This window comes from Arvicanthis niloticus, chromosome 1 (genome assembly GCF_011762505.2).
Source record: "Arvicanthis niloticus isolate mArvNil1 chromosome 1, mArvNil1.pat.X, whole genome shotgun sequence".
NCBI classification, from domain to species: Eukaryota; Metazoa; Chordata; class Mammalia; order Rodentia; family Muridae; genus Arvicanthis; species Arvicanthis niloticus.
The window spans coordinates 99,589,102-99,603,095 of record NC_047658.1 but is presented as its reverse complement, the minus strand read 5'-3'; the positions used below and the strand labels follow the sequence as shown (position 1 = coordinate 99,603,095).

Below are 13,994 nucleotides of genomic sequence, written 5' to 3'. Positions count from 1 at the left end.
TCGCTAAGAACCAGAGGACCTAGAGTCAATCCTCAGCGCTCACACAGGAGCCACAATCATCTGTAACTATAGTTCCAGGGGATCCAATGGCATCTGGGATCCAGTGCATGTGGCACACAGACATAAGCAAACAACATCCAAGCCAGGCGGTGGTGGTGCACGCCTTTAATCCCAGCACTTGGGAGGCAGAGGCAGGTGGATTTCTGAGTTCAAGGCCAGCCTGGTCTACAGAGTGAGTTCCAGGACAGCCAGGGCTATACAGAGAAACCCTGTCTCGAAAAACCAAAAAAAACAAAAAAACAAAAACAAAAAAACCCAGAACATCCATATGCAAAAATTAAATAAATAAATAAGAAAGAAGTGTTCCAGAGTGGTGACACACAGTTGTAACCCTAGTCAGCACTCAGGAGGCTGAAGCAGGAGGATTGCGCATTCAAGGCCAGCCTGGGCTACGTATCAGCATCCTGTCTCAAAACTTCCCCACAAAGCCACAGTTTGAGGCTTGGGGCGGAAAAGGGGATAGCTAGGCAGGTAAAGGCCGTCGAATACACCCTGGCACACACCCATACACATACAGCATACACCATGTATACAGTTAAAATTAGGGCGTGTGAACGAGATCCCAGGCTGGCCATTCAGTCTTCCCAGGACACCAGTCTTCTGCCTTTCAAGTATGGTAAGTAATTCACAGTAGCAGGACAGAGGGCAAGGAAAGCCACCAAGAACAATCCCACTACCCCTTAGATTCACAATGGCCTTGAATGACCCAACAGCCTCCCTAATCTGCACCTCCTACTCTCCAATGGTATCAGCCTCCTTCTAGCCTGGCTCCAGCTCAAGTTGACAACACGCACAGGCCTCTGTCTTAATGCCTCCCCGACACTGCTGTCTCCTGCACCAAATTTGAGGTCTGCTGAAAATAGGATCCTGCTTGCAGCCAGGCTTGGGCTCACTCAATACCCTATTGTCGGACAGTTGGCAGGCCTCAGCATTCTGCAGTCCCCAAAGCCAGTTGGCTCATGTGTTCATCCATTTAGGGATGTTCCCAATCACTAAGCAGGCCCCCTGTCTGTACATAGGATGGTGACCCAATGAGTTTCTGTGAGAGCAGCCCTTTCCCAAAATGTGCATAGAAAAAGAAAGAAAAAATGCCCAGCCTGGACAGTGACCAGACCTCCAAGTGGCTACTGGTTTCTTTTTAAACTTTTTGGTTGTTATTTCCTATGTAATATTGCTCTTATAACCCCAAAACTTGGTGCAAATGCTCAGCCTGTCTATCGTCCATGGAAAAGCTGGTGTGATAATGATAATCGCACTGGCTTGTGAGGTGGGTCCAAGATTATCCAATAGCTTTATATATTCGGTAATGCTCAAATAACAAGATGCCCACACAATTAGAAGTGTTAACCAATTAACTAACCTAAATATAAGTTGTTACCCAGGGCTATTCCCAATACATGCATGGTCCTCCATGGCTCCTACATCTCTCGGTCTTCCCATTTTTAAAGAGACCTGCAGGAGGCTTTCTTCCTACTTGCTCCACCTGCTGAGGATGTAAGAGCCTGCCGCAGGTGGGTCCCTTGTGGCAATCCTACAGGCTGACTGCTAGGTGGCTGAAGATCAAGAGAAGGGAGGCCGTGCCACTGGGCAGGGCTGCCACCCTGAGAAGCATCAAGGCGAGTGGCCATCATCTCTAGAGGGACAGGAATGGATCCTCTCTGGAGGGTGAGGACAGCCGGGCTCTGGATGATGGCAGCCCTGAGGTCACCACAGGCCATCTTCACAGGATTGCAGGCAGGCTAGGCTGGAGGGAGCATCTCAGAATCCATCTTCAGAAAGAGCATAAGACACAGGCTAGACCTTGAGACTCCACTCTGCCTTTTAGTCCTGGACCTTGGACTATTTCTCTGAGTTCACTGTGGCTCAGAGGACAGTGTAGTCTCTAACCAGATCATACAGGGTCTGAAGCCCACTCCTTGGCAAAAAGAGAAGATCCAGCTTATCTGGAGAGACCAGCCAAGCAGAGCCAGCTTGGCAACTGCTCAGGAAAAAAAGGGAGGAGAAGCCCAATACCCATGGGGCACACTCATTAGCAAGCACAGCCCACTACAGTGGCTCCAGTGGCTCCACACCCTCCATTCTGACCTGCTGTGGAATTCTACTGGAGCTTTTCTTTGAAGGTTCATGACTCTGGCCAGACTGGTGGGCCCTCATCCTGATGCAGCTACTCAGCCAGTTTCTTCCTCTGGTAGACTAGAGGTCAGCCTGCCCACTAAGGCCACCACACTTAGCCTGCCTCTGCTATTTCATTGTAGTAATGAAAACTCGGGGGCTTAGCTTGTAAACGGGCTTGCCTTGACCAGCTGAGTTTGATTCCCAGAAACTATGGAAAGGTAGAGAAGAGAGCCAATTCAAACAAGCTGTTCCTCTGACTTCTACAAGTGTGCCTATGGCATGCTTGTACACACACACACACACACACACACACACACACATTCACAAATAAATAGAACTTAAAATTATATCTTTAAACATATGAATGAATATAGGAGGCAGTGCTAGTGTTTTTCCTGGTCTGTCTTCTCCCACTAGAGACAAAGAAATTCTCCTTGGCCACTATCAGACTCCACTGCTTTTGCTTGCTTGCTTGCTTGCTTGCTTGCTTGCTTGCTTGCTTGCTTGCTTGCTTGCTTGCTTTCTCTATATTTTTTTTTTCCAGATGGGGTTTCTCTATGTAGCTCTAGCTGTCCTGGACTCCCTTTGTGGACCAGGCTGGCCTCAGACTCACAGAGATCCGCCTGCCTCTGCCTCTCAAGTGCTGAGATTAAAGCTATGAGCCACTACACCCTGCCAGTCTCCTTTTCTTAATTTCCTAGAGGTCGGAGCAGGGGAGAAGTTCCAGAGCCTTGCCCCTCTACTGTTGAGTGGCGTCGGAGTCTAAGACCCCGTTTGGGGCCTCCATTCTCTCTACCCATTCTGGACCCTTACTCACAAAGGCTGAGTCAAAGAGGGGCTGTTGATGCCAAGTTTATTGAGCCATTAGCTCGTTCTGTGTACTAGAAGTGGCACATTCAAGTCTGCCCATCCCAACTCTAAGGTACTTTCTGTGCCTGCAGCCTTGACTGTAGAAGTGGACATTTCTGCTCTGTGGGAGGGTCCTCTTCAGTTTCATGAGAGCTGCTCCAGCCTGTGTCTGGGTAACTCATGGGGACAGGAAGAACAGTTGGCTGCCATTGTTTCCTAGGACAGGGGTAGGGGGCAGAGTGCTGACCAGTCACTCTGACTGGGATCAGCTAGGGCTGTGGGTGGTGGGCAGGCTGGCTCAGCTCTGGGTTTTCTGTAGGCTCCTCACATCAGAGAGTTCAATGAGGAGGCAGCGAGTCTCATCCAATTGGATGGTCAATTAAAGGACCAAGTGCCAAAGGTGACTAAAGGGGTTCAGGGACTCAGACAGGCTCAGAAGGACCTGCCAGCCCAAGGGTTTCATTTTCTGTCGGCCTGACAGGTCTCTTCCACCCTCCTGGATGTCACTGTGGGAAACATAGCATAGGTCAGAGAAGGGAACAAACCTCTGACCAGACACAAGGGAGGGGGGATGTTGACAGGGAGTCAGTAGAGGGAAGCTGAGGAAGGGGATGGATGGCTCTGGCCCAGGGACAAACATCCTAGAGCTTCCAGCACCTGCCCAGACTGGCAGTGGGCAGAGGGCAGGGATAGCAAAGCCTTGGGTAGCGTGGGGCCTGGAAGTATGCAGGAAGAGGGCACAGTGATGGGAGTATGGGAGCAGGGGGATGCCCTTGTCCATCGTCTCTGAAGGCCAGTCACTTGTCCATGTGCTTCAGCAGCAGGTCCACGGCCTCCGCAAGGTTGTCCACGTACCCATCTGCCTTCACTTCTGGGTGCTGCTCGTCAGCAGGCCTGGAGGACAGGACCATAGGTTAGTCTAGTAGGCTAGCAGTCCCTTTGTGTTCTTACTGTATACTAGGGCCCAGGTGACATTATAAAGAAAAGGTATGTATGTAATTCTAACTTTAGAGACTGAAAACCCCTCATTAGGCCTCGGGGGGAGCATAAGGACAACGCGTGGTACGGGAATGTGATTCAGGGTTCAGGCTTAAACCTTAGGAACTCACTACCAAGCAGGTTCTTCTGCTCAGTGTCCACAAGAACCACCCACAAGCTGAGCGTGGTGGTGCACTCGCGGGGCAGAAGCAGGCAGATCTCTATGAGTTTGAGGTCAGCCTGGTCTGCAGAATAAGTTCCAGGACAGCCAGGGCTACATAAAGAAACCCTGTCTTGAAAAGAAGGAGGAGGAAGAGGAAGAAGAAGAGGAAGAGGAGGAAGAAGGAGATGAGGAAGAAGAGGATGAAGAAGAGGAAGGAGAAGATGAGGAAGAGGAGGAGGAGGAAGAGAAGGAACCTCCCCAGTTACTGAGAACAGTAACTCAGTGTCCTTCTCCTAGGCCCAAATCATTCAAGGGTCCAGCAACTCCCACATGGTCACACTGGGAACCAAGCCTTTATCACATGAGCCCTTGGGGGACAAACCACACTTAAACCTTTGCAGCCACTGACTCTACAATAGCCTCCCAAAGCCACTGCCAGTTGGCTACAGTGAAGCTACCTTCCAACATGTAGCCTGGCTTTGCCCTGAGGAACCTCCGTGTTCTCTGCACTTTCCGGCACCAGGGCTGTGGTTCCCGGAGCCCTCCTCTGCAGTCCCACTAAGGCACATACACTCCTACTGTCCGCCACTCCACACCACTCTGTGGCAGAGTAACTGCTGGCTTTGGCTCCATATGTCTCTAGCAAAAGTGTAACCCAGGGAGAGCACCCTGCTTGGCAACTGGGGTGCTGGCCTAGTACATGTGATCTGGGGGAACAACTAGGGTACTGCCAATCAGAACTCCTCTTCCCTGATGCTCTGGGGTGCCATGTGCTACTCAGTTCTTTGAGGCCACTGCTGTCTCACTGGGGCACCAGGGGCTCTTGGCAAAGCCATTCTTTGGCTGGGGTGCTGTGGATCAGGACTGCCTCTAACCCTTCACCCATTCACTAGCCACTCCTGCAGTCTGACTGGACAGTGCCCTCTGAGGCCGGTGCCAAAGCCTGAACACTGCCTGTGACTTCCTTGACTACCTTCCAGCTGAGTCCTGAACTCAGAGTGGGCGCTAAGCAGACAGCAAGATTAGGGAGGCCAGGGAGGCTCATCTTTACAGTCCTCTGAAGGTGCGGGGACCTCATCCCAGGAGCCCTGGGCAGCCTTGCCAGGGCTGGGAGCCAGAATCTGGTCTTGACCACCAGAAAGCCCCTTTCCATTACTCCCCAGCTTCATGGTGTCACACTAAGCAGTCAACCAGGGTGTGGCAGGAGGAGGGCCAGCCTCTGCAACCCTCCCACTGCAGAGGGACATGCTGCTTGGATTACTCCGGGACTGACTCACACTTCTTGGGAACTATATCTACCGGCCATATTACTGCCCCCTCAAAACTTCACCACACCTGAAGGAAGTGATTCCATTGCCTGGCAACATCAAAAATCCATGCCGTCCTTTTTGGACATTGGATTCAGACAACTGTAGAATGACTAGCCTGAAGGGAAGGGGCCTCCCTCCATCTGCTAAGGTCCTGGACTAGAAGGGACCAGGGGAACATCTTCCCATAGGGAGGGGTGACAGGAATAGCCTAACTCTACATTCACAGGTGGGGCCTGTGTGGGAAGGACAGGAAACAGCCTGGGGCTGAGAGCATGACTGGTAGCCAGAAGGTCAGGGAGTCTGGGCCCAAGGCTTGAGCCCAGCTTGCACCATCATCCTGGGAATGATGCAGGATGTCTGCTTGCAACCGCAACCCTGACCCTTGGATCCTGACTGGAAGTGGGGCAGAAGCAGCTCTGCCAGGTTCACCTGGGTACTGTTTAGAGTCTGGGGCTTGAGGGCCTATATAGGAGAGGCATTCCTCCCAAACATTTCCTCTGCCCCTGCATAATAGTCTGTGGTAGGTGCCACAAAAGCTGCAAGACCAGGTGGCCTCCACCAGCATGGCTGCCAGCCTGCCCTGGTGGGTTCCTCACAAGATAAAAGGGATGTTTTCTGCCCTGGCCAGACTGGTGCCTTCTATCTTGCCCTGACCCTCCACTGGATCCCCCTCAGTCCAGTCTTCTTCCCACTCTTCTATAGTCAGGATGTCCCCCTGACACGCTCACCTGCTCTGGCCTCTCCCTTGTATGAACTGCTGTCTCTCCCAAATGCCCACAGCCTAGACCCCAGCACAGCAGAGCTAAAGCCTGCCTAGACCTCTCCACATGACAGCCACCAGGTTGAGAAAGTCACTACATCTAAAGCCATTGTCCACGCTGTGCTTTGTAGTCCTTCCTTCCTTCCTTCCTTCCTTCCTTCCTTCCTTCCTTCCTTCCTTCCTTCCTTCCTTCCTTCCTAAGACATTCTCACTTGGTAGCCCAGGCTACCTTTGAATTTACAGCAATCCTCCTCCATCATCTGTTAACCACTATGCCTTTTAGAATGCTCTTAAAACCTGCTTCACGGGAACTCCTACATACTCTTCAAGAAAGACTCCACTCACTGGTCCCCACCTCCAACTGCACTATCGATAGAGTCTGTGCTCTCTGAGCACACAGAGCTTGTCCCCTGTCCCACTGTAGTTGGACAACACCCTGCTTCTCTACCTGCCAACGATGGCAGGTGCTGGGAGTGCTTTCTAGAAGGAGGGGATAAGGTTCTTGCCCTCTGTGTCCCTGGTGCAGGGTTGGCCCTCAGCAGCACCCAGGAAGTGTCACCCAGTGAATGAACAAAGGGCTTGGGAGGCTGGGTGCTCCCTGTCATTAGCTATTCCTCCCCCACATGCCCTGTGAGCCGAGTGCGGGAACGACTGAGTAATGGCAGAAACAAGGCAGTTCTGTGCTCACAGCCCACGGGCCAGCTTCACAGGGATGGGCTTTGTACCCAGTAAATGAAAATGGCACAGAGACCCAAGCAAAGAAGCCCAGAAAGGATTGTCTCCTGCCACTTCCACCTCCAGGGCACAGATGGCAGGGCACCTCCTCTAGGACAGCCTTGCCAGGGTGCCCCCTCCTGCTTTCTCCTAGTCACTGCCTGCTCCCCAAGAACAGAGTTGGGCAGGGCTCTCATGACTATGGGGGGCATGCATTCTTGTCCACTGCTTTGGACCAGTTGGGTTGGCTGCCCCTGGTGGCTGAGGCCAGGTCCTGGGGCTGCCCAGAGAAAGAGCATTCAGTGAACTGGGAACTAGCATAGGGTAGCGATGCCAACTTCAGACCACACTGACGCAGCTGGAGGGACAGAAAGTATCACTTCAGGGGCCAGATGCAAAGGGCATTTTCACATTTGAGTGTGGGTGGAATGGGAGTCTGAACTCCCTGGGAGCCTGGACACCAGAACACAACTCCTGCAAAGGTCGGGAGGATGGGGCTGGGAGACCTGCCTCCTCTGGTCTACAAATGCAAGCCTATAGGGATTAATTACCATTCCAAACCAAGGGGTCCTGCTGTCTAGCTGCTGGCTCACAATACACATGGTCAAGACAGTTTCCTGGGTTCCAGAGGAAAAGACAAGAGGCTTGTGCTGGGCTGCTGGCAGGAGCCTGAGGGTCAGTGACCTCTCATGGTGTCTGAGTAGGTGGCATTGGACACAATTCTCAGGCATATGCTCCTATCCCTCTATGTTCTAACACTAAGTTCTGGAGGTGGGTGAGGAAAGAGAGTTTCTGGAGTTGGGGATTCCCTGCCCTGTCCCTTGGGGAAAGCACTGGGTCATACGATAATGAACATGCTTAAGCAGGCATCCTTCCCATGGAGACCATGTCCCTGTTTAGCCAAGGCCTCTCTGGTATCCATTGTACTTAACAAGGTCTGGTATTGCTGAGAGACATAAAGGGATTTATTCCTGTCACAGCCCTTGGAGAGCTGGGCCTGCCTGGCACCCTTAGTTGATGGAACCTCCAGCCTCATTTGCCTGCATGCACTCTTGGACCCCTCAGCCTGAAGCCTGTATCTCCAGCCATGTCTCTATCTGATACCAGCAGAAACCACCATGGACAAGGCTTCATCAGGATTCTGCATTGGCCTGGAGCAATCTGAAGGGTGGCCGAGTGTCAAGCATCAGCGCCATCACCCAGCTCCAAGCTCCAAGCTCTCCAACGAGAGAGGTTGGCCAACGGCAGACATGAAAGAGTCCTCAAGGGGCCCCTACTGAGGTGTCTTAGCTGACGTTTTATTGCTGTGGAGAGACACCATGACTAAGCCACATGTGAAAGAAAGCAAGCACTTAAGTGGGGGCTTCTTATAGTTTCAGAAGTTAGTACGATCATCATGGCGGCGGAGTACGGTAGCAGGCACGCAGACATGGGGCTAAGCAATAGCTGAGCGCTTACATCTACCTTATCAGCAAGATAGAGCGGAGGGTTGGGGGGCTGGCCTGGGCTTTGGAAACCCCACCCCCAGGGACACATCTCCTCCAACAAGGCCACACCTCCTAATCTTTCCTAAAGAGTCCAACAACTAGGAACCAGACATATAAATAAGTGAGCCAATGGGGGCCGTTCTCATTCAAACCACGTAAGACATGGCTCCCTGGCTACTAAAGGGAGTGGAAACAGCTACGGCTGGCACCTCTCTTGCAGTCAGAGTTCCAATCAACACAGGTGACCAAATTTTCCATCTCTTGGCCACCCAATAGGGCAAGAATGTGGCCAGGGTCTGGTCCAGTGTCTCCCAATGCTTTGCCATTTTGGCTCTGCAGTGGGAGTACACCTTCCCCAGACACCCCAGCAGAAGTGCAGCACATCTGAAAACACCACACACAGCGAGGGCCAACCAGCCCAAACCCCAACCCCTGTACTTCTCCATGGAAGCGAGGGGGCTGAGGAGGAGGGCAGAGCTCCTAGCCACCTTCTGCGCTGTGGTGAGGAGCCCTGACTCCCAGCACTATCCAGATAATGTTATGGCCCTGCTCCATCCCCTTGCTAGGGCTCCAGCTGGCTGTTCTCACTCTTACTCTAACCCCATCAGGGCAAAAACCTGTCAGCAAGTCAGCAGAGCCATGAGTGGAGTGGGGACCTGTGCCCACAACTGAGACACACCCTCCGTGTGTGTGGGCAGCGTATGTTGGAGGCTGGATGTGCAGCCCAGAGGCAGAAGGAGTCATGTTGCCTGTTCTAGACCCATGGCTCCCTGAGGTCCCCGGTGGCCTCAGCTCCATGTACAGCTAGGACCTGGGGTGGGGTTAGGGTCACCTAACTAAACTCCCCTGGGGCAGACAGAGCCTCAAGAACCTGGAGCCCATCTCATGGTGATTTGTCCTCCAACTGGGAGGGATGGGGTCTCCCCCCCCCAGCAAGAGGTGTTGCTTGTCAAGCCAGTTTCAAGGGCACTGAGCCCTGGTGGGTAAAGTGAGGCAGGGAGTTACCAGAAGTCTCTCACATTTCCAAGAGCCGTAGTCTCAGGCCAAGGGAATGGCTGCTGATTGGGCATGTGACATCCTGGGCCCTAGGACTTCTGAGTGATTTCTGAGCTGACAGGCAGACAGCCAGAAGCCCTGCTGTATCTAGGGGAGGGGTGTCCTGCCCTGTGGGCTTTAGAGCAGCTTGAATTTAGAGCCAGAGAAGGTAGGTTTCCAAGTCCTTCCTCTTGTCTTGTGTGGGGGCCAAGCCTGCTGGTGTCTTAGATCTCCCCAACTTCCACCCCAGGGCAGAAATACCCTTTGCTTCATTACCTCTGACCCCATGAAGTGGCACTCACAGCCCTGGGTGTGGGGGAAGACTGTCAGCCAGTATGTGAGCTGCACTCGAGGTCACGAGGTTCCACCTGTGTGGGTACAAACCTTGCTGAGAATTCCCAAGAGCTCTGCCCAGCACTCTATGCAACTGTGGCCTGTGTCTCCAGGGACAAGAAGCAACGGCTTACGGGTAGAGATAGCCCAGAGTCCCAGTGGTAATGGCTGAGTTGGTATGCAACGTTTTAACCTAACCTAGATTCAGGCTCCTTTGAATGGCTCCTCTGGGAGTTGCTATTGAGCGTGTTGACCTCTGGCCAGACCCTGATGTCTGTGGCAGGGGCACCTCTCCCCTCCCTTCCACCTCAGGACCAAATCTCAGCTAAAATGTGTTAGCAGCTTTGACGGTGAGGTGAAAAGAGTCCATAGCTCACGAAAGCCGACAAGATGGGAGGCTAGGAGCCTCTAGGAAGGGACACCAAGAGCAGCTTAGAATCAGTAGGACCAGGAACCAGGTCTGAGCAAGGCCGGACCCAGCAGGCAGCTGGCAGTGGAAGCCAGGCAGGCGATGGTCACTGTTACCTACTGCTCAGGCCGACTCATGAATTAGTTCAACTGATGACACCTGTCAACCAGACAGAACCCAACCCAGGGATCCATCTGAACCTACTCCACACAGTGGACAGCTTCCTGGGAGGTCCCCCCACACCATAGATGGGCAGCAGGGTGAGTGTGGGCAGAGCAGGAACCGGCTGTTGGTATGATGGTGGTACCCTAGCAGTCCTCTTTGAAGTCACTGGCCGTGGCTGGAGTATGGACCAGGTGTCCTCAAGTCACGTACCTAGTGAGGATCCTTGGAGCTTCTGATTGGTACCTCAAAACTAAAAGCCAGGTATAATAGCAGACATCTTTAATCCCAGCAGAAATAGGCCAGCCTGGCCTACATAGTGAGTTCCAGGACAGCTAAGGCTACATAATGAGACCTTGACTTAAAATCCCAAAACAAAACAAACAAAAAGTAAAGCTAAAAGCTATAATCTGCCTTCTTGAGCAATTTGGTGGACCCAAGGTTATAGGCAGCTGTGCAAGGAACAAGGCCAAGTGTTCTGGTCCCACCTCCCCCTGTCGCTACGGCTCCTTCTTTGTTTTGTTTTGTTTGAGACAGGGTCTTTCTGTGTAGTCTTGGCTAAGCAGGAACTCACTTTGTAGACCAGGCTGGCCACAAACTCACAGAGGTACACCTGCCTCTGTCTCCTGAGTGCTGGGATTAAAGGTGCATACCACCACTGCCTGGCTTACTGCTCATTCTTCCTCCTCCTCCTCCTCTTCTTCCTCCTCCTCTTTAAAGATTCTTTCTTTCTTTATTTATTTAATGTATATGAGTACACTGTTCCTGTCTTCAGACACACCAGAAGAGACCATCAGATCCCATTACAGATGGTTGTGAGCCACCATGTGGTTGCTGGGACTTGAACTCAGGACCTCTGGAAGAGCAGTCAGTGCTCTAAACCGCTGAGCCACCTCTCCAGCCCCCTATTGCTCATTCTTAAGGCTAGGCACCCTTCACTCAAGTACATTTCCAACGCACCCCTGCAAAGCTTTGACTGAGAGTCAATCCCCAAGGAACATGCCATGTCCACCAGGAAGTATTCTTTGACTCCTTCCTACTCCCACTCCTCCCCTCCCCCCTAGGTACCCACTTTATGTCCCATGGGACCCAAGCTACACATTCATGGTACCAGTCATGGCCTTGCCTTGCTTCAGTCCTCTACCAGTACATCGGGACATAGGAGTTCCTAGAAGGCTGGGCTTTTCATCCACGTGTCCCTGGGGAGCTGAGAAGAGCCCCACCTTACAGCTGACAAACCAAGGTTCAGAAACAGTAAGTGTCACGGAGCTGGTGTTCAGAGGTTGGTTTAGAAATCTATGCAGCCTGGTCTAGATCCCAAGGGGATCCAGGACTGAGCTGGTGATGAACAACGGTCTCCTAAAGGCTAGCAAAGGCAGGTTGACTGGGGCTGGCCAGCTGGCTTGGGCTAGAGGAACCTCTGACGGCTGTTCGTGTTTTGATGAAAACATGGTAAGCACCTGGTATGTGTGTTTGGATTTAAACAAGCAGGTCCCAGTCCTTGCCGAATGCAACAGTTGAGTCCCTGAGACATCTGTACTTGCCACACCCTGGGCATGGGGCCAGGTGTCCACCCACTCAGGGCCTCTCAGAAAAGCTACTCTGCTCTCCCCTCCTCAAGCCAGCTTCCCGAGGCTGCACCCCTAAGCTCTAAGTCTTCATGGCAGTGCCAGGAGAACAAAAGCATGGAGAGGGGATATCCTTCCTGGTCTTGCAGCTGGCTGGTATCACTGAATCCTGCCATTGGAGGACCTAGTGCTATCTTTATTGCCATGGACAGAGCCCAGTGACTAAGACAGGAGACCTGTTAGATAGTAGATAGAAGTGAGGCTACCAGGGGCTTGGTACCCTGGGAGTGGACACTGATACTCCTGAAAACAACCTGCTCAGAATACCAGGTGGCAGGGTGGTGCTTACACTTACAACCCCTGTCCTGATCACTCTGGTCCCAATGAAGGCACCCTCCCTTCACAATGCCCACTGCTGATGAGCACGTTGCTTGCTCCCTAGGAGTTCCTACTCCATGCAAGTGTGACTGGAGCTTAGAAACTGGCTTCCTGACCTCACAGTTCTCCAGGGACTTCTGCTGGAGCAGTCTCTGCCTCTACCACATCTGCTCCACCGAGGAGCATTAAACAGGGACTCCAGATAGTCAGAGCACCTGAGGGGGACACAGGCCACAGGAGCCACTAGTTGATATAGGTGACAGCATGGTCCACAAAGCCTGGACCAAACCCTGCCTTAAGGGAGCCGCCCCTCTGAGGTGCATTAATGTAGGAATAACCTAGGGTGCCAATGAGTGACAGGCTGAGCTGGCACTGACAAGCAGGACATAGGAAGGGGAGCCTGTGACTCCACCCTACCCAGGGACGGGAGGGTTCACCTCTCTCTCACTTCAGATGCACCAGCATCTCTGCCAGAGAGACATTGACTTGAGTATTCAAGTCCATGGAAGGAACATCATTCTTCTACCTCAGGCCTGGATATCTCTGCTAAGAGTTAATCTTAAAGCAACACGGAGCTTGGTGTGTGAAAAGCTCTTGGTAAAAGCTTGCTGACTCAAAGGACAAATGCGCTAAGGAATTACAAGGATGTTTAGGATATCCCATGCCCTGCAGTCCACAGCACAGAGGGCACTTACTTGTGGCAGAGTAATCCGGCGTGGCGTATCTGCTAAGCAGAATACTACACAACTCTGAAGTGGAAACTTAAGGGCTCTTTGGAGAGTCAGTTGTGTTGGACGGTGTTTTGCTGGGGCAAACAAGTGAAGGAGTGTTTTCCTGAAGTGGATACAGATGAAAGGCTAAGGCAGACGCATGAAGGAACGTTTCACTGAAGCAGACACGGGAGAGAGGATGTTCTGCTAAAGCAAACACGTGAGAGGACACGTGATGAAGGAGTCTTTGCTGACAACATGCATGTATTGGTCTGCCTTACATTGCATAGTTGAGCTGCATTTGTTGGGACTCCACAGAGAGAAACATAGAAACATACAAAAAAAAAAAAAAAAAAAAAACTTCTGTTATTGTGTTGCAGTTTCTTGCAGCTTCCAGACTTGGGCTGATTGGATGCTCGTGCAATGTAAGGCAAGACCCGGGCTGAGGCAAGGCACGTGGAGGACACGTCAAGTTTGGAGGGTATAAATAGGACTCCACAGAGTGACGGAGGCTAAGCTTGGTTTGCTGGTACAGCTAGCTGTGCCTGTGGGTCTTCACTGATCTTCACTTCCCTGAGAGAGGCACAGCTGAGAACTTCTCCTGCTGTTCCTGCTGGTCCCTCCTGCTGACTCAGAGCCTAGGCTGAGGCCTGGCTGTCTCTCCTATGTCTTGTCACCACTGTTACTAACCCAACTCTACTACTGAACTGGACTGCTGGTGTCTCCATGAAGTGTTTGTGGGTGGACTGAGCTGCTGCTGCCTGCTAACCTGTGAACTGAACTGCTGACTTCCAGACAACATGGAGGGAGTTGAGGGAGCTGCTCCAAAGAACCTTTCTAAACAGGTTCACTTCCCCACAACCCCCATTTCATATCCTTTCTTTCCCACTACCTCTGGTGGACTACAAGGGAGGTCAAAGCACTTAAGAACCATCATTAAGAGTAAAGTTTTAAAAAATTAAA

At 52.1% G+C, this 13,994-nt stretch overlaps 1 protein-coding gene across 1 annotated transcript in view; it reads right to left on the bottom strand.

The window, feature by feature from the left end:
- Positions 1 to 3,011: 3,011 nt before the first annotated feature.
- Positions 3,012 to 13,994, bottom strand: part of Lhpp (phospholysine phosphohistidine inorganic pyrophosphate phosphatase) — a 95,570-nt gene continuing 84,587 nt past the window's right edge. Inside the window, exon 7 of the mRNA XM_034488458.2 lies at positions 3,012 to 3,918. Within this exon, the coding sequence (XP_034344349.1) occupies positions 3,822 to 3,918 (97 nt within the window). The 3' untranslated portion in view covers positions 3,012 to 3,821. The remainder of the gene's footprint in view (positions 3,919 to 13,994) is intronic.